Below are 20048 nucleotides of genomic sequence, written 5' to 3' on the forward strand. Positions count from 1 at the left end.
GGGAAGAGAAGAGAAGAGAAGAGAAGAGAAGAGAAGAGAAGAGAAGAGAAGAGAAGAGAAGAGAAGAGAAGAGAAGAGAAGAGAAGAGAAGAGAAGAGAAGAGAAGAGGCAGTGTGCAGAGTACAGAGAAATGCAGTTTTATTTCAAAAATAATAAGCAAAACTAAACAGAAGAAATTAAGGCTCCATTAAGAGTCTACCTTCACGAAGTCTCAACTCTGCATGCAGTTTAGAATCCAGAATAACATTTTGTTACTTAGGTAATTTGGTTTCACTTATATTTCACATCATACTTTCCTTGCTAACACTAATTGAACTGATTGCATCAGGTAAGAGCTCTGAGATGGGCCCTATTGACTTGACCTGGTATAACCACTTTGGCTCCAGTGAGTTAAACCAGAGATGGTGTTTCTCTCAATTTCCTTCAGGCATGTTTTAATTATCTAGTTGTAACATGAAGGCTTCTTTCTGAAACAAATATGTTCTCTGAAGTGTTTGGTGTATTTTGGCTAATTACTTCAATTAAAAGATTGTTTGTGTGGGAATGCTCATGTGATACTTGCAGGAATAATTATGATGGATGGGAAGACTATTTTAGAGACCACACTGGACTGAAATGTCCTGGTAGCGTAGGCACATCCACTGCTAATGGTGCGCTATGCCAGAGCTCGACTCGTAAGTGTAGGACTTCAGCAGGTATGTAGGACAACCCTCTTTCACTCGTTTTTATTTCTTTGTGTACAAATCAGGTGCTGCATTTTTTCTGCATGGAGGAATTCCATGATACACCTTTGTTCCATGTGCACATCCATGTCAGACACCATTGCGTCAGAGTGCCGCTCTGCTGCCATCTGTTACATGGCAACTAAATGTAACAGACTGTTGGCAAGAAGGTTCAACCTCCACTGCCACACCACCGTCTGCCTTTACTGTCATGGGCCAACATCATAAAGCAAGCAGCATTACTTTCAGAGCAGCCTTCCTACTTTTAAATGTTTTAACGTGACAGTGTCAGGCATAATGTTCAAGTAAGACAGTAGCAAAATATGTTCTCGACCATACAGTAAGAACTTACTTATTTCTATATAGTGTTTTCTGGCCACAGTATTTTCTGCTAATGAAGAGTCACAAAAGAGTTCAAGACATCCAATACTACTTTCAGTGTTAAAAGACCTGTTTGAAATTTGTACAAGCCAGAATCAAGTCCACCTGAAACTTTGATGGCACCTGACAAGACAAAAATTGACATTCACAGTTAATGACTGCAAGTCTTTTTTTGTTTTCTTTCGTAAATACATACATAAATATTCTGAACAGGCTAAGCAGTTATTTATCTATAACATGAAAGATCTCCTTCAAATAAGGTACTGGATGAAAGAGGCATGATTACTTAAAGCAGAAATTGGTCTGCACCCTTAGTGCACTGCAGGAGTTTCTAAAGATATTTGGAATTACATAACTACAAAAAAAAAAAAATTGTGAATTATGCAGTAGACAGTGGTGTTGCTGCTGTATGACAAGAGAAACAGGATTCCACTGAAAAGAGCACGTTAACTGCATGAAGGACACTGAGATTCAATATTCTGAAGAAATCAATTTTAGCTGACCAAAATAGCAATATGAACAAAAGTACTAAGTGAGGAAAGAAAAAGTCCACTACAGAATGCCTATTTTTACCAAAGACAAATGAGGAAAATTTAATTTAAAATTAATTATGAAATTAATTATCTCTCTCTGTACATCATACAACCCACCTAGAGCCATCAAAAGGATTACTTCTTAGTGTACTCCGGACACAGGTGTACATATATTCCAGGTCTATCTGCAGGGTGTGATAACATTACATTCCTGTTTGCTTGTTATGAGGAGCTACCGGCTTCGCAGCTGCATCAGTGGAAAGGGTCACTTGAGTTTTATTTCTGATAAACATTCTTTTGAGAATGTAATCAGAAAAGGACTCCAGGCCTTTTCTTCTTCCAGTCATGTCAATTAGTCTGACAAAAGACCTCTTACAAATTTTGCTTTGATTGTATGTGAAAGGACACACAATGATCTGCAGATGGGAAATGAGAAAACAACACAGAATTCACTCCAGAGCAAAAGTCTTTATAATTGAAGGCCAATGAAAAATGGGTAGGTTCCCTACAGGGAGCCACAAAGATGTATGCTTTGCCTTTCCCCAGGAGGACCAGAGGACCAGCCTGGGCACAGGGCTAACTCCCAGGCTTCTGGATCCTCTGGGGTGTGACTTAAGCTTTCACATGCAGCTTAGGCTCTTCAGGATAGGATTTGTAGCTGAGGCTTTCACTGTGACTGTCCAGAGCAGTCAGTGAAACGTTTAAATCCTGAAAAAACTTCACTCCTGAAATTCTTGTCTTAGTATCTTAGAAGAACTCTACCCTGGGGCAGTTTGAAAATGTTTTTGCAGTAATATTTACCGTTACAGAACAAACTACCATAAGAAATTGTGCAATCTTTCTTGAAAACAGCAGTTTTCTTATCTTTCTTTTCCCCATCCCCACCCCTTTTGTTCCAGAACATGCATCTTCAGAAGATTTTTCCGACTGCACCCTAACTTGGTAGGTTTCATTCCTAGTCCTGCTGGGCAGGCAGAGACAATTAAAGCACAGCTGCTCAATGAGGTAAGTATCTTCTTGTTTCATACTGAATTTTTGTTAGGCTTCCTCTTATGCACCTCATTGTCAGCAACAAAGGACAAACAAGCCTTCCTGTAGTTTTTTCCCTCCTCTCCAAATTAGCCACTGCCTGTTCACATTTTCATTTTCTACTAGCATTGCTTTAGAATTATTTTGGTTTTAGGCAAAAGCCTTTGACAAATTAGCTGTAGTTTGATGAAGACAATATGATTGTCTGGTCCCACTTAAGAGCTCATGTCAAATGCTCTTGATGCTCTACTTAGATAACATACATAAGCTAATCACCATCATTTTTCCCCTCCTGCTTTCCCCCACGGTCTTTATATACACTAATATTGTGTTGGCTAAATTAGGAAACTCCTATTACTTAGTGTTTACCTTTCTTCCCCACGGATTGTTCTCAGTGGCAGCGATTTGTTGTTGGAATGTTCCCAATTCTGTCCTTGAATACATTGTGACCCTAACAATACTAGCGAGCTAGTTACAACATCGGCTTTCTACAACCAAATGGAAATTGCTGTCCACTTTCAGACAATGAGAGATAATGAACAAAAGACAAGCAACAGAAACACTAATGTTTTGCATTTCATCTCTTATGTGGATCCTCTCGTTTTAGCAATCTTGATACAAATACTATCATCCTTAAAAATTTAATTTTTAACCTGTTTAGAACACTTTGTTCTTGGGAAAACATGAATGAGGGGGATTAAATTATATCTGCACTATACTTTTCCTGGTGGTTGGTAATTATATTGTCACTCATGGTGCTATTCATTGCACTCAGCTGCATGGAAATGAGGAAAAACATGACATTTCTCCATGCACTAGAATCTGTAGCTTTTCACAGCATCATATATCTGTGAGATACAGGAGTAAACAAAACGTGGGGAAGTTGTATTTGGATTAATAGATATTTTCTTCTTCAAACAACAGTATAAAATATTTTTATATGGCCAGGTGATGGGTTCAGTGCCCGATTTAGGTGAGTAGCACACAGATGTTCTGTGCTTTCTGAGCCTACCAGTCAGACAGCCAAGTACTGCTTCTGAACATGGCCCAATACAAAGTCCAGCCAGTAACTTGTTTTTTCTTGTCTTAGTTATTTCATGAACAATCTGAGATATCTCTAAAAGGGCACGGATTTAAAATTCTGCAAAGTAATCATCCTCTGGAAATAATGCACCTGTCATCAAACTGCCTTTTTAAACACAAGAAGACTTACATTTCTTCTGCCCATCTGTTTACTTTAAACAGCACCTAACTAGCCAATGGTTGGTATGTCAATCTTTGTTGTAGAACTTGGCAAGTGAAGGTAGCTAAATCTGGAGATGACTCTACAAAATCAAAGAGAAACTTTCTCTTTTGTTCCTTGAATCATTTGCATCCAAGAGGAAATTTTTTGAAACTTGACTGTATCTCATGCAATACATACTTAGGCAGAAATTTTCTCATGTATGTTCACATCAGTATCACAGTGTAATTTAACATAGCATAAAGTGTTTGCTTCCACTTTAAATAAATGTAAGTTGCCATACATACAGCACTTTGCAGATGAGCTGTGCAGAGCTCTTAACACTGACCTGTATTTTGATATTAACTGGTACATAATAAATCCTTTTGGGAGGTTCTTCTCTCTTGTCAGGGTCACTGTGACTTACATCACAAAATAACAAAAAATACCAGAAAAATACCAAATCCCCTTGGCAACAGTATGTTTTCTTCCCTTTCCCAAAGCACTGGCAAATTAAAATGCAGTACACTTTTGCAATTTAATGCAAGCATATAATATTGATATTTAAATCTTTATTGATTGATGTAAAAAATAAGCACATATGGAAAAAGAAGATCAGCATAGCAAAGTACTTACATTTTTAAATCTGAAAAGGAACACAGAGAAAACTGAGACAACAAACATTATTCTTTGCATCTGTTCACTGCCATAGAACTGCCATCAGAAATTCAGCGGCTGTTCAATGCTGATTTTTGTGTTTTTCTTTTAATACTTGAGGCTTGGTTATTGCTTTTCAAAAGCATGCAAACTGAAGGTTTAAACTTCTCATAGAAAACCAGCCAATGTTATGCCCTGTTGAACAGTCATAAATTGCATAAACTTGCAATTGTCCAATGCAACCCTTGCTGACATTAGAATGGAGACTTAGTGCAACAGTTAAAGGCAACATTACTTGAATTTCCCTCAAAATTGTTTCATAAGATGATGCTTTAAAAATACTTTGGGGAAACAGTCAGTAAAGTTTTGGGTTATAATTTAAAAACCAACAGCCTATCCTGCTCTCACACTGATCAGCAATAAAACAGAGGTAATGACCTCTCCTTGTAGGCTCTCACTGTCCGAGTAGGAGCTGCAAATGCTGCTGACCACGCACATCTAGGATCTTTCATTGTTGAGATATTATACCATTAAGTAGATTTTCTCACAGTGACGTAATATGTTGCATTATGTATTTTCAGTCAGTATGATTTCCTAATTTAAAATGCCTGGTTGCATGTAGAACTAAAGAAAACCTTGTTTTTATTGTGCCAAGACAGATTTTTGATACACTTCAAATTTGTACTGGATGCCATTCTCTTCCTGAACATCTGCAGGGACACCTGGGTATCTAGAGATGGAGAAAGTGAAAAAAACAAAGGACAAAAAGTAGAAAGTAATTGTGTAAATCATCAGCAATTTATCTAATCAATCAAAAGGCACAGTTACCTGGTAAAGACATGAAAATACCTTCCTTATTACAGGAATACTAACTATAAGCTATTTTTGAGAATCACGTTAACTACTATCAGCAACATGTTTTTACATCGTTTTAAACTGAAAAAGTAGACTGTGATGTAAAACAGATGAAAAAGACAGCAAACATTTTGACTGAATCCTCCCACATTACTTAAAATGTCTGTAAATGCAGAAGTGACACAGACTTTTTTTTTTGTTTTGCTTTTGATTACATAGTTTAGAGGAAATGGTATAGTGAATGCTTCTTACAAGTATATTTAGGTGATTGCTACCTACTGCAAAGTGCTTCCCTCTGTTCCGGAGTTACTAAAACAATTTTTTATTAATAGATACTCTTAAAATCTCTTCAGTTCCCTGTGACAAAGTAAGACTCTGTATGAGTAATATTGACATTGAGGGAGGAAGGAATTCAAAACTTTTTTTCTTAGATCAGCGTCTGTTAGGCTTCCATTTCAGTGGGGGAATTATCGGCTAAATTATCAACCAAATTCTGATTTCTGTTCACCAAAACCAATGCATACCTGGGAAACAACCCAGATAAAGATTGGGATTTTGGTGTCAGAAATCAGGATATTGCAATTGGATTGTGTTAGGGCACAGAGAACATCAGAATTTGTTTGCAACTAACATTCCCCACTCACTTGGTTTGTCTGGTCATATTCTTCTGCACTGCCCCACTTATTCTCTACAGCTTCACAGCTAATCCACTCCTGCACCCTAGGTTGTGGACAGAGAGCTCATCTTGCCACGCTTTCTCTTTACTGCTGGTCTGTAATTAGCTGGAAATTGAAATGGGAGCAGAAAGACAAAGTTCTTTCCTGCTGATTCTTGAGGCATCCATTTGTATTTTTGCTACCTCCCAAATTCCTTTGTTAGACAGAGCATAAAGCATGTCTGCAATGTGACGAAGATGGCAGAAACTTGCATCTCTAACTCAAACACAATGTGTCCTTAGCAAAGTTATTACACATTTGAATGATTAATTCTCCATTCAGAACACAGGACCACTCACTGTACGTTCTGATACTTACTCTGTGAGAAGTTTGAAGTCTTTGTAGTCAATTTCTGGAAAAAATGTGTCGCTTTCAAATTCATGCAAAATTCTTGTCACAAACAGTCGATGATTAATGGGCTTCTCCATTGCTGCCTTTAAAAATAAAATAAACAATTAATGTTCAATTATTCTGTGTAAAACGCCTGGATTATTTATGAACTATTATTCACGTTTAATTAAATTTTTAATAATCCTGTGTTAAAACACTGCTTGAAACCTGTAAAACAGTGTCAAGTTTTATGGCTTCCTGAATGAAAAAGTTTAAAAAGACATCGTCCGGGTGAGATCCTTACTAACAAACACACACAGACTCATGAGTTAAAAATGCTTTATTGGTGCCTGACTACAATACGTGTGTTGAATTGCTTTACTGATGCTTCTCCCTTTCCCCTAGATTGGCAATGAGCAATACGTTGTTAAAGATGATTCACCATGCATCATGCTATTAGGTATTACTTTGACAAGTACAGGAACCAAGTAATTTCAAACTTAATCCAATAAAATTAATTGCTAGCTTTGTTGAGAAGCTGGTTTCTGGAAAAGCAGCTCTATTTTCAGAGAATACCTTAAAATGAAAGAGCACAACAATATCCATCTGCCCTGAACAAGTGTTCATCTAGATTCTTTACAAATATCATACTTTTTTTTTTTTTTTTTTTAATTAAGGGCCAGCTGTAGGAATTGAATCATACATCTGCAGAATAATGGAATAATAATTTGCTTCACAAATAAATACAAAATACTGTGTTCTGTTTACTGAGACACATTTATTTTGTAATAGAGGGATAAATTAATTTTTTAGTCAGGTTAATTGAACTGTTTTAGCGTTTCAGCTAAGGCCTCTGCACTAGCAAGGAAAAATGAATGGAGTGACTGACTGCAGCTGCTGCAAAGAAAGCTGAACTTAGCAAGAAGGGGATGGAATGGCAGCTTATGCACTAGAGAAAACATTACGCCAGTTGAAGAGCTCAGTATGCTGCTGGACTGCTTGTCCCCAGTCTACAGAAAAAGTGTAAATGCCTTCCACTGTCAGCCAGAAGTCTGGAGTCTGTATGTATACATGGTTCAGCTTTATGTAGGCTAAAGAACTAAATATCAAATAAAAAGAACTTGGAGAAGAGCAATGGGCTTCAGATAATTACAACCTATACACTCCTTTCCAGTGGATAGGAGTGGCATGATGTCCATCATCATGATATTATTACAGCATATCATAGAGAATAAGAGAAACATATTTGAAATACAGTTTGACTGTGTATTCTGATTGCTACACTCTATTAAGTGTAATTTTCACTTGCATTCCAATTTAAGAACATCGCTGCATCACTTCACAGGATGACATACCAGCCTAGCCTTAGCCCGTCCCTGTAACCTGTCCAGTTGCCCCAGGGCTTCACCTGGCCCAGTTACCTTCACGGGCCTTCACTGTTTTCTGAAGACCTGCCTCACCACTGTGAGCCCTTTTGCTGGTGAAGCTGTGCAATGCTGTCCAGGATATTGTCTCTGGGTCCCAACGTCCTGTCCTTCTGGGTGGAGCTGGTTCTTCCTGCTCCCTGACAGCCCCTTCAGAAAACTTACATAAGTAGATTTCGTATTACACATGAAAACTTCCATGTTTGGAGTCTCTAACTGAAACTGCTCAGAGAGAACTCTATTCTGACACCTGCTCTGCAAACTGCTCCTGTGCACTCATGGACACTGGCAGGCAGTGGAAGTACTTTATGACAACTTTGGAATTTCTAAGAAGATTGTGGTACTTCTTTGCTAATGTCCACTAACTATTCACTCCTGTCTTGTCCAGCCTACTCTATCTACTTTTTTTTTTTGTACAGAATTAGAGGATGCATAGTGCTAATTTGATAGAATTTTGACATACCTGCTCTGAGTTTAATGATGTGATTCTATATTATAGATATTATGCATATATATTCTAAGGGATGCATCAGGGTGAATACTACTTCATTTTAATATATTGCTGTAAGTAATCTTGACTATTTAGACAGATGTGGAGGAACTAACATATAATTCTACTGATCAGGCAACACTGTGGTAAACTTACATAATACTCACAAATAATTTTTTTTACTAGCTCTTTGGTTTTTCCTTATTTTGCGAATTTCAGGATGTATGTAATGTAATGTATGTAATAGAAAAGCTAGATTTTAGGAGAACTTCTCAGAAGTAACTGTATTAGGGCAAGGGTAGATTTTTAAAGCTAAAGCATGATGCTTCTGAGCTTGTGGTTCCCTGTATTTGAAAAATCTGTGTCCTCACCACATACCCATTTATGTTTCTGTACTCCACTGCTACACTGGGTCTCGGCGACATTCTTGGTATGATTTTCATTTATTGTGCTTTCCTCCCATAATCCACTCAGTTCTCTTGTAATCATATTTGTACCTGCAGCTGGAACTGCACAGGCGCTTGCTCTCTGCGTAAGGTTATCTGCTTATGTAACAGCTATTGAACCTTTTAAGACTGTACAGCTCGATGAAATAGGGAAAAACAAAGCTGATTGTGGTTCATCTTGGAGCACAGCCTATTAAAACCATAGCATCTCATCTGTTCTTTCAGAAGCACTGCAAGATTGCTCTAACAGAGATGACGTTCCAAAAGAAAGAGGACAGGATTGCTGAGATGTTAAGAGCAGTCCTCTTGTCCCAGGAAATTCACCCCCATAGAACCACCCCATTATTACTCACATATGCCTTCATATACCTATTAAAAGATTTTAGCATAGCCTTGTCTTTTTGGACTTTTCCAGGTAACCATCAATACACTTGTCTCTGAATCATACCTCAAGAAGCAGATGACCTAGGAATTATATTCCCCATAATTTCCAGCTCTATTGGACAGCCTGCCGTACAAGATTAGTCTACGCCTGTACTCAAAGGACTACTGCCTTGAATTAGTTGTCTTTGTAGAATACGGGTTAAAATAACCCTAAAGCTCTGCAACAAATAGCTGCATATTAGAAGCAGTTTCAAAAGTACCACATAGAAAATTAATCTTTTATAGGTTTAATCACCAAACCACTGCAAATCAGACAGCATAGCAACCAATTTCTGTAGAAGGAACCAATTATATCTGGTCATTCAAAGATTTGCAGGTTTTAGAAGGACACACGCCCACTGTCTTCCAATCTTCCACTGATTATATACAATAAGTAAAATAGACAAAGTAGCTATCTGAAGCACTTATTTTTGAAGTGTCTTTCTGTCAGTGAGGTAATTTCCCTTCCTTTCTGATATGCTAGGACTAAATCTGGTGAGGATGGAACACTGTGGTACCTCCTATCACCAATTTCCTACAAGGAACAAGACCAGTGTTATAAAAATCCTGTATGACCTTTACGAAAACCCTACTCATTCTGACCCTATGGAAACAGATAAACTTTACAAACTGGACTTTTCTAATGCCAAGAGGAAAGTACGGTCCATGTTTAGAACAGCATCTTTTAAAACCTTCCCTCTGAAACCTCAGCAAATACCTTGTAAAAGAAACTTAAAAAACAGCTTTTCAGAGCTACGAGATTACTTTTTCCCATAGAAATGCCAAATCAAAGTTTGCTCACAACAACGAACAAGCAAAGAACAGTAGGAATATTACACCTTTCTTTCCAGTGTTAAGAATTCTCTTTCACAGTTCAAGTTTACATAGTTTGACAAGCATAATGGAAAAGCTGGATGTGTCCCTCTCATGTCTGAGAAAGCATAAAGTTGCTAAACCACAGAAACCCACGGTACATTGCTAACATTGTAATTTCATTTCATATGATTTTGTTACTATGTAAAAGAACGAAGCACTGACAAGAGGCATAGCTACATTACATAAGGATATATTTTTACAAAACACAAATTTCTACAGAAGGATAGTATCATCAGCTGTAATGCTGTAAGCTTGTCACATTTATACAAAAGATGCTAGAAGATTGCAGTCAGATGGCTCCAATCCTACCTCAAACAGAGTAATAAGAATAGAGTAAAACTGTCTTTGCATTGCCACCTTGTTCAAATACATGCAGGAAGATTCTTCTGTGAAGAAGCATTCGCTAGCATTGCAATAACCAAGAGTTACATTTGTTTACATACTGGGAGGACAGTAATTTTTGGAAACAAAACTGCTCGGGACTATCTACGCCTGCATAATTAAGTGAGATTACCATGAATTCGGTGGGACAGGGAAAGGAAGTACAGCCAGTACCACCATTCTGCTTCCTTCAAATTTACCTACATTGTCACAGCCAGGAGTGGTTCTCTCCACAGGCCAGGAGAACTATGCCAATCACTCTTTCTGAAACCTTCCATAACAAAGGATACAGAATTTACTTTCCAGGCAAAGATATTTTTGAGATCCTGTCATTTACCTGTAGCTTAGTAATAACACTCTTCACTTTAAAGGTGTTACCAACTTTCAAAAATGTTAATAGGATTAAGCCAGGCTAGTTAGTTTGAAAGAGAACAAAGAAGCCAATGGAGTCAGTACTCTGCTTCTCATACAGGTTCTTACAGGTGAGAGAAATCTTTCAGGCCTGCAGGGTGATGTCCTCCATGTCAATGGCTTCAGAAAACTCAGAGAAGTTTGCTCTTTGCAGCAAGTTCTCTGACAGCAGTGGAACTACACAGGAACAATGGCACTGGAACCTGCAGAGTACAGCACATTAGCAGAGAAAAACACAGTATCTAGACAGCTCCCCTGTAAGTGGATCTCAGTCCCTGGTCACATCTCTGGTTGAACACAGCACTTCAAAACCAAATGAAAATGCATATATGTCAGTTTCTATTTCAGCAGCTATGCAGTTTTAAAATATTTTGTTTTACTTTTTCTTCTGTTACGAAATTACAAGTTCTCCAGATGTAATACATGAATACTATTCTGCACTTCGGCAACGTGACCTTGAGTATCGCTTGCTTCTGAAGCAGAGGAAGCAAGAAGCTGAGTAGGAATGTATAAATTACAAAATACAATTTTAAATTATCAAGATGCAGTAGAAAAACTTACTTTTTGTCAAGGGGAAAGCTTGTCTGACACAAAGCGCATTCTGGTTTTACTAAAGAAGCCTTGGTTTTGAGGACCTGAGTCATACTTTTTTTCCTCTTTTTTTTTTTCCTAAGTTCTGTTGCTATGTTTTTCTTCTACTGGTAGGTTCCTTCTTTAGGATTTATGTTTGGTTATTTACAAACCAAGATTTACACTCAGCACTTAAAAATTATCACATTATATTATATTATTACCACATTACCTTGCAGATTACCTTACAGAATTAAGTCTATGCATGTTTTCCTTAAAAGTCCCTTTCTAATATCTGGAAATGTGCTGGACTTACAGTTCCTATTTGTCATGGTTTTGTCTGGGATAGAATTAATTTTCTTTGTAGAGGCCCAGAAGATGCTGTCTTTTGGATTTTTGATCAAAATAGTGGTAATAACACACCAGTGTTGTGGCTGTTGCTGAATAGTGCAAGGCAAGTCCTTTTCATCTTCTCCCTCTGCCCTACCAGTGAGAAGCTGAGAGCACAGGAGCTGTGAGAGGACAGAACCAGGACCCCCCCAGCTGACGAAAGGGATTTCTATAGCACTATGTTCAGCAACAAAAGCTGGAGTAAAGAAGAAAGGGGTGGATATTTAGAGCGACAATGTTTGTCTTCCCAAGAAAACATTACACGTAATGAGCTCTATTTGCTTGGCAGCAGCTGAACATCTGCCTGCCAATGGGAAGCAGCAAGTAAGTTCCTCCCTTTGCTTTGCTTGCACAGGCAACTTTTGCTTTACCTAGTCTCTATCTCAACCCAAGAGCTCTTGCACTTTTACATTTCTAATTCTTCCCTATCATAGCTGGGGAGAGTGAGTGAGTTGCTAAGGAGGGCTGTGCTGCCTGCCAGGATTTAAACCGCAGAGTTAAATCTGAATGTTGTTCTAAATAAATTTTAAGCACTCAGTTTAAATTCAATTTAAAATGACTGCTGTAACCACTATTGAGCAGATTTATTAGTCTCTCCAGGCTGCACTGCTATTCAAGTCAGAAAGCAAGATCTGAACCTCTCCATTAACAGACAATTAGGAGACATTAATTCCACACAGAGTGCATTCATATCAGTGTCTCAGCTCAGAAAAGAAATGTGATTTTGAAATGAATCCTCTAGTTGTCCTCACTTACCATGCTTTGATTGCACTGGGGTGTGCATGAACTGAAATTCTTGAAGAAGAAACCAAGACACAAAGTCTGCTTATGTGATATGCTCCAACTGCTAATAGAGACTCAGGGGACACTGAGTTACTACTGCAAGTTGGCAACACACAAGCACTCAGGAGCCAGCAGAAGGCTCTCAAAACATCAAGTGCTCATGCAAAACCATAGAGTGCCTCTCAAGCCACACGATGTCTTTGTAATTGCTATGACCTACTGGCCCTTGCTGGGTTGTCACACTCTTCCTTCCTCATCCGCACCATCAGTGGCAACGTCAGCTCCTTCTGGAAGATCCAAGATGGTATCACACTGAGATCTAAGGAAATTACATTTGTAAACCTTCGCTGTGATAGGTCTGAAAGCTTTGCTTGAGGCACTATTACACCTTGTGTCTGTACGAGATTAAAAATCCAATGAAGCCAGCAGTGCCGAGTCAAATTTAAGAAGATGGTCTGTGCTGAGCAAGATCTCAGACAATGAGAAGTCACATCAAAAGCCTACAGAATTACAGAACTGTATGGGTTTGAAAGGACTTCTGAAGACCACCTCCTCCAACTCCCCTTACTAAAGTAGGTTCCATACACCAGGTTGCACAGGAAAGTATCCAGGCACATTTTGAATATCTCAAGAGAATGAAACTCCACAGCCCCTCTAGGCAACCTGTTCCAGTGTTTTATCACTCTCAAAGTAAAGAAGCTTTTTCTCATGTTTGTACAGAACTTTCTGTGTCCAGGTTTTACCCATTACCCCTTGTTCCATCAGTGGGCACTGCTGAAAAGTGCATAGCTTTTCACTACCCTAAAGGCACTCTGAAGTAGGAGACTGTATATCATTTTGAACAATTCAGGGGACTGTGGGAGCTGCTTTCAATCCTTTCTGCTTTTGCTTCCTAAAAGCAACACTACTCATATGTCCCAAGTGCCTTTAAAATGCCTACTATGTCTAGCTGTTCTGCTTTCTGTTACAGAGGTCAGTAAGTCTCAGAAGTGACAGTTTTCTTTTGTATACAGCTGAATGGTCGTGGGTTGCCATCTGCCTAAGCCAAAGACTCGTGTGCCAAAGACAGCTGATCAACTAGGGTAGAAAACCTGAAGACTCCAAGAACAGCACTGTAATTAGCTACCTCAGCCCCCAAGACATCCACAAAAAGTTTGTGACAAACTGGGAAAGGAACCGTGCAGAAGAAAGTGCAGCAGAAGTATGTGTAAGCCTGCCACTCTTTCTTGTAGTGATTCTACAAGAAGACTACTATATATTGAGGAAATATGTATGTGGAAGACCATTATATGTTGAGGAATGTGAACCACATACTAATTAATCTACATAGGCTCAGGACTGTGCTGCATTCCACTAAGCTGAACACACAGGTTGGTCTATAGGCCTGCGCTACATGTGTTCCTTTGTCAAAGTACAAACTTAGTCTGATGATAGAGTGCAAACAGCACTTCCACTGTGCCCCTGCCTTTATCTAAAAGTACAGTAAGACATTCCCCCATGAACATTCTTTCTGTTTTAACAGCAAAAATAATGAGTAGACTTGTTGTAAAAAGAAAGTCCTCCAATAGTCCTCCTCCTTGAATGATCAAATGTAGTAACCCCTTGTACAGATGGGGTCTGCAAAACATGTTGCATGTGGATTAGAGGCTTGTTCAATTCTGCACAATTTGGGGTTCCCAGTATCAAGAAGGACTTGTAATTTCCTATGCTATCCTGCCCTTCCTTGAAGTGTCAGCTCTAATAAACAGCATTTAGAATGACATTTTACAGAGTACAAGAATCGTTCTTACTGGGATTATAATGCAGTAGCTCTTCCTGGTGAAAAACACCTCTCTACTGCATTGTTGTGCAGCAGAACTCAGATACAAATAGGTTTTATTTGGCAGGCATTACAGTGTTACTTCTGAATAAGAAGGAAGAGAAACAAGGTACAGATCAGGAATATAGAAGGACTTGCTGGTTGGAGTAGGGAATATCATCTGCATAAGAGATGTGAATAGAAAAGTACAGTCCTTTTTGGAGTGGTGTGCTCTCTCCATCATGGCTTGTCCTCATAACACTCCGCCTGATTAGAAAGATCTGAACTTTGGGTTAAACCTCCCAAATTGCTAGAAGCAGAAACATCATGTCATGTTCTCAGTGGTACCTACTTAAAATCACTCCTACTGCACTTACTCACTGAAGAATGTACGGTCACTTTCTTATACTTAATGAACACAATCAGTTCCAAGCTTTTGTGGCATTCAAAGAACTAAGATGAAAATAGTGCTTTAAAAGAAAGTATCTACATTTACTGAATAAAATGATTCACTTCAATTACCCAATGGTATTTTTACTTCCCACACATATCTACATAACATAAAGGAAATACTCCTGCAACCTTTTTTACATCTTCAATATAGGCACTAATATGCAGTTTTGGTAGAGGTGTATGGGTTCAATTAAATACTTTTAATTCAGATCACATTAAGATCATGGGTGCAGAAATATTTACAAAACTGTCAGATTTATCCCTAATGAACTTCAAATTACTTTGAAATAGCCTGAGTGAACACATGAAAAATGAGAACACCTGAGATTTCAAACTGTATTCCTTATGCTGATCAGCACAGTAATAGGCTGCAAAAGTAGTTCTGACCAAAAATGCTAAATTATAATTTAAATACTAGTAATAGTTTCAAAAATTGTACTGTTTTCTGTAACAGCCAGATAATAAACAAACAACAAGTTAAAAAACTACAACAAAATTTCCTCTATGAACAAAAAAAAAATTATTCTTTGCAGCACTAGATGAACACATGGATAATGCACACATAAAAATGCTTCTGCTCATACTTTGCATCCTGTAAAATTACAGACAGAAGCCTAAATTACAGAAATGACTAAACTGCAGGAGAATGTTTTCCTTTTTTATCAGTAAAAGTATGCTTTACAATTCCAGAGGTTTTTTTTTTTTTTTTTTTTTTTTTTTAATCAGAAGAAAGAACGCTTCTCCTGACTGATGTGCAAGGAACTAAGGTTGATGGACATCATCTTTTGTGTGGTACTGTTTGATGGTAAATGCAAATTATATGAGAAAATAATGAAATCAACTAAGAATTAAATAGCAGAGCCTGGACTGTGTAGCTGAAAAGTTGACTTCAGATACTCTACTGTGTGGAGGCATGGAGAGCTGGCTAAATTTTGTATGTGTATGAGATGAAGATGAGAGGAAAGGTCTGGGAGAAAAGATGGCTTAGGAAACACACCACAAGAAGACGACTGGTTTTGCTGCAGACCTTATTACACAGCTAATACCTTACTTAAGAAGAGAAGGACTTGGCATTTGCAGGAGAACTGCTGGCATACACAGCTTTCTGCAACGACAGTCTGTAAAAGATTATTCTTCTACATAGTTGTCTCAGAGCTTGCTGGGGACACAGATGAACAAGTCCACGCAAGTCCTGGGAAAGGGTTGAGAAATCCTTTATCTGGAGAACACTGATGGACAAGTCCTGGGCAAGAGTTGTGAAATCCTTTGAGAGACACAGATGGACAAGGTCAGGGGCAACGAGAGATAAGCCACAGATGGCCAGGAAGCAGTCTTTTGTGTGGGCTTATCTTGAGGAAGATGGCCGTCTCAGGAGATGCTGCACATGACTCTTACCCTGGGCCAAGTGGCACAGGAATGCCATGCTGGCAGAGGAAGGATAAAAGGGGACCTACAACCATGAGGTGTTCTGGCAACAGATTCCTCATGAAGAAGAGGTTCTGACATGAGAAGCTTCACAACCTGCCTCTCTCCCTCCTGGACTTGCTCTGCATTCTACCTGCATGCTGAAGAACAAAAGTGTCTGCCATCAGATCCCTCACTACGGAATACGTGCACACTGACAGACACTTCTGGGTCTGTTACCTGAGTCCTGCTGTTTCCTCCCGGACTGGCTCTATGACTTCTTCTGCTTGCTGCCCAAGGCCATACGCTGCTGCTGCTCTCCCCCTGCCTCAGACCTTCAAACGTCGTGCAACAGGACCGCTGCTGGATCCTGGTGATGACTATCCCTGCTTTATGTGATTCTTGCTTCTTTCCTATCTTTTCTATTGCCCTCCTTCCCTTCCCCATCCCCAAATGGGGAAAAGGCTTACCCCTGCACTTCCTGAAGTGGCAATAACTTGAGCCATCTTTCTGCTAAAGCAGAAAATTTAATAACCTAAGAGTAATTTAAATGTACCTTATAAACTGAAGTGCCTCCAACAATCCAAACCATGTCTACTTTACTTTTTAATTCTGGTGAATCCAAAAGAGCTAAGGCATCATCCAGGCTTTTAGAAAGATAATGTGCTCCTTCTGGGGCTTCCCTAGGAAAAAAAAAAAAGTTTTATTACTAAATTTGAAGGACAAATTGTCATCATAATAAATGCAATTGAGATATACAATGTATTCTGCTGAATTTACAAGTGGCTAAATGTTTCACGTTAGTTCATTACACTGAAATGTATTACTACTAAGCTATGTTAGAATTCTTAACTCACTGTAGAATTGCTTAATAAATCACAGTTTAATCCTAACTGTGACTTAAGAGACATTATAAATTATAGATTTGATTTTGTTAAATCAGGTTTTTAACAAAGCATATCTGAGTAATGTAAATGTTTATATAATTAAATACAGACTTCTACTTGAATTCTAGAATGTCAGTACTTGCAAAACAATCCACAAAGCTTTCATCCCCACAACTCTACTTTCTGTCCAAAACCCGGTAACAAATTCTAAATCAACAAATTTTGAGTGAGTATTTTTGTTTACGAATACTTGGATGACTGTGAGTGATGCACTCAAGAAGGCATTTGTGAAAAAGGACAGACTCTTTTCTCCTTAATGTGGTGAAAAAGGACAGACTCTTTTCTCCTTAATGTGAATCACAATAAACTTCAAAAAAAAAAGATTAAATTCATCAATTTAACAAGGCACCAGAGAAATACTGGAGTTTCAAGGTCTACTGACAAGCGTCAGATGGTTTTTGTGTACAAACAGAACTAGTACTTATTATGCAAAGTAATGATAATTATTTTATGAAGTGATTAAGAAATAAATGAGAAAAAAAAAAAAAAAAAAAAGGTAAAGATATCATTCAGAACCAATAGCAGAGATGCTTCCTAACAAGAAACAAATGTAAAAAATGTTACGTTAAGGATTACTTCATGAGGCACTATTACACATATTCTTAGGTTTGGATTTCTCATTTGTTTTCCTATTCATCATACATACTTGAGCTCCCTGCTGAGCACTATATTAATTCTGTCTTTCAGAGGACGATTCTTCTCAGGAATGGAGAACCATGTTTTTTTACCCATTATCAGTGCATTCTGTTTACCTGAGTAAGAAAGAAATCATTTATTTAAATGGTATTTCAGCTCTGTACCAGGTTTGTTTCAGCTGTTTAGTGACATCTGCTGGACTTTCACTCCCTCTTCCAAAATCAATTTCAGCAGTTACCTAAGTACAAGCTTGGGCCCTGATTCTGCAACTTAGGCACAAAAGAAAAGGTTTGTGCCCCCAAAGCCCTGGCAGGCAGTTGACATCAAGGCAGCTTAATGCACACATGTCAACTTGCAATTGGAAAAAAAAAAAAAAAAAAAAAAAAAACCAAAAAAAAAAGGCATGTAATTTTCTATTTAACTCACAGGGGCTCTGCAAATTAAGTAACCAAATTCATCTCCATCAAAAAACAGCTGAGGTGAAAGGACACCTGAAAGCCCACACAGCTCCAATCCCCTGCTATGGGCAGGACTGTCAGATCACCTATTAGATCAGGCTGCCCAGGGCCCCACACAACCTGGCCTTGAGCATCTCCATGGATGGGGCATCCACAGCTTCTCTGAGCAGCTGTGCCAGGGCCTCACCACCCTCTGAGTACAGTGCAAGATCAACTGATGCCATCAAGAGTTCTCACAGTATGAATGGACATTTTTGTTCAGAATTGATTGTTGTTTGCATGTTCCATCATTCCAATTATTAGATTAGACGTAACTGCTAAATTTGAGTATTTATTTAAAGGAAAAAAAAAAGGAACAAATGTTCAATCATGTTTTAGAATTCACTCTTGAGTTATTTCTGACCAAATCCATCATTCATAACCGAATTCTCTTTCACATGCACTGAGAACGGGGTTATTTGCACTTCTTCTGTGAGAGGAAGTAGTCAGAACAAGTTGCATTTTGCATTCCCACACCTGCTCACTTTCACAACCTTTTTGGCCCCGCCATAAAAGGCTTTATTTTACCAAGTAAAATAATATCTGTAATATCACTTTGCTGCAAAGGTCTTGTGGATCTGAATGCTATTACTATGTATTACCAGCACAGTTGCATATTATTGCATATGTATAACACACCATATGTGTAAAGTTGCACATTGGCACCATATTTAGGATTGTCTGGCATGCTGGGATGGCTCAGCTCCCATCCAGACAAACCAAATCACAAGGGTCAGGGGGTACAATGAGTGGCCAAAGTTTACTTACAGCAAACAAGCTAGCACATAAGCTAACAGAAAGAAATAAAAAAAAAAAAAAAAAAAGCCTGCTGCTGCTCAATTGGTACAAAAAAAAAACTTTTGCCTTTTTGCATTTTCTGACATGAAGGGGTAAAACACACCCTGGACCTTCAAAAAGGCAGGGTGGGAAACTTCTGGTGAATTTGAAACATGTACCATAAGACCAAAAAAAGAGTTAATTGCAGTTCTGCTTCTATTGCAAAACATGGGCTGGAGAGGTCGGGGAAGCCAGTGGGAAGTGACATTCCTTATCTTTTCTGTGACTGATACCACAGAAACTTAGTAAGGCAGCCCAGTGCACGTTACCTTCCACATGGGAGGTGCTGGTCATTCTCTGGAAGTACTTGTACTCATTCCTGGCAAATAAACAAGCAGAGCGTTACAGGAAGGCTCAGGAATAACTTAGGTTACTGGAGCAGAAAGGGAGAAGGACAGGGGAAACTGCCGGATCTCAGCCTGGCTCTGCCTGCAGGGCCGCGGCCCGCCCACGCGTATCGCCGAGGCTCGCGGTGCTCTCGGCCTACCACGCCAGCCGCCTCAGCACTTTCCCGCCTTGCCGTCCCGCCTACAACTCCCAGCACGCACCGCGCGGCTCGCCCTCTTGCCGGACGGCTGCGTGCCGCGCTGCACGCTGGGACAGGTAGTCTACCGCCCACCGCTCCAGGAACGCGGGGCAGCGGGCCCGCCGTACCTCAGCGGGGGCCAGGGCAGGTTCCCGTCCTTTCCGATGCCCATGTTCTGACACACAGCCACGATGGAATTGAGCGAGCGCACCATGGCCACCTCCTCCGCCCGCCTCCTCTCGCTGTACGCAGCGGCGGCGCGGGGCGGAGCTGGGGCGGGACTCCATCCGGCGGCGGAGGCGGTGCCAGTG

At 39.2% G+C, this 20048-nt stretch overlaps 1 protein-coding gene across 1 annotated transcript; it reads right to left on the reverse strand.

Annotated features, from left to right (window-relative positions):
* Positions 1-4439: 4439 nt before the first annotated feature.
* DHFR (dihydrofolate reductase) lies at positions 4440-19995 on the reverse strand. Its single transcript, XM_042823030.1, has 6 exons — positions 19866-19995; positions 19481-19530; positions 17888-17993; positions 16851-16977; positions 6434-6549; positions 4440-5274 (listed from the first exon to the last, which is right to left on the reverse strand). The coding sequence occupies exons 1-6, from the start codon at positions 19949-19951 to the stop codon at positions 5187-5189; spliced, it is 573 nt and encodes a 190-aa protein (XP_042678964.1). The 5' UTR covers positions 19952-19995; the 3' UTR covers positions 4440-5186.
* Between the last annotated feature and the right edge of the window lie 53 nt (positions 19996-20048).

This window comes from Centrocercus urophasianus, unplaced genomic scaffold, assembly GCF_019232065.1.
Source record: "Centrocercus urophasianus isolate 14NV4802_14NV808 unplaced genomic scaffold, USGS_Curo_1.0 seq_21, whole genome shotgun sequence".
NCBI lineage: Eukaryota > Metazoa > Chordata > Aves > Galliformes > Phasianidae > Centrocercus > Centrocercus urophasianus.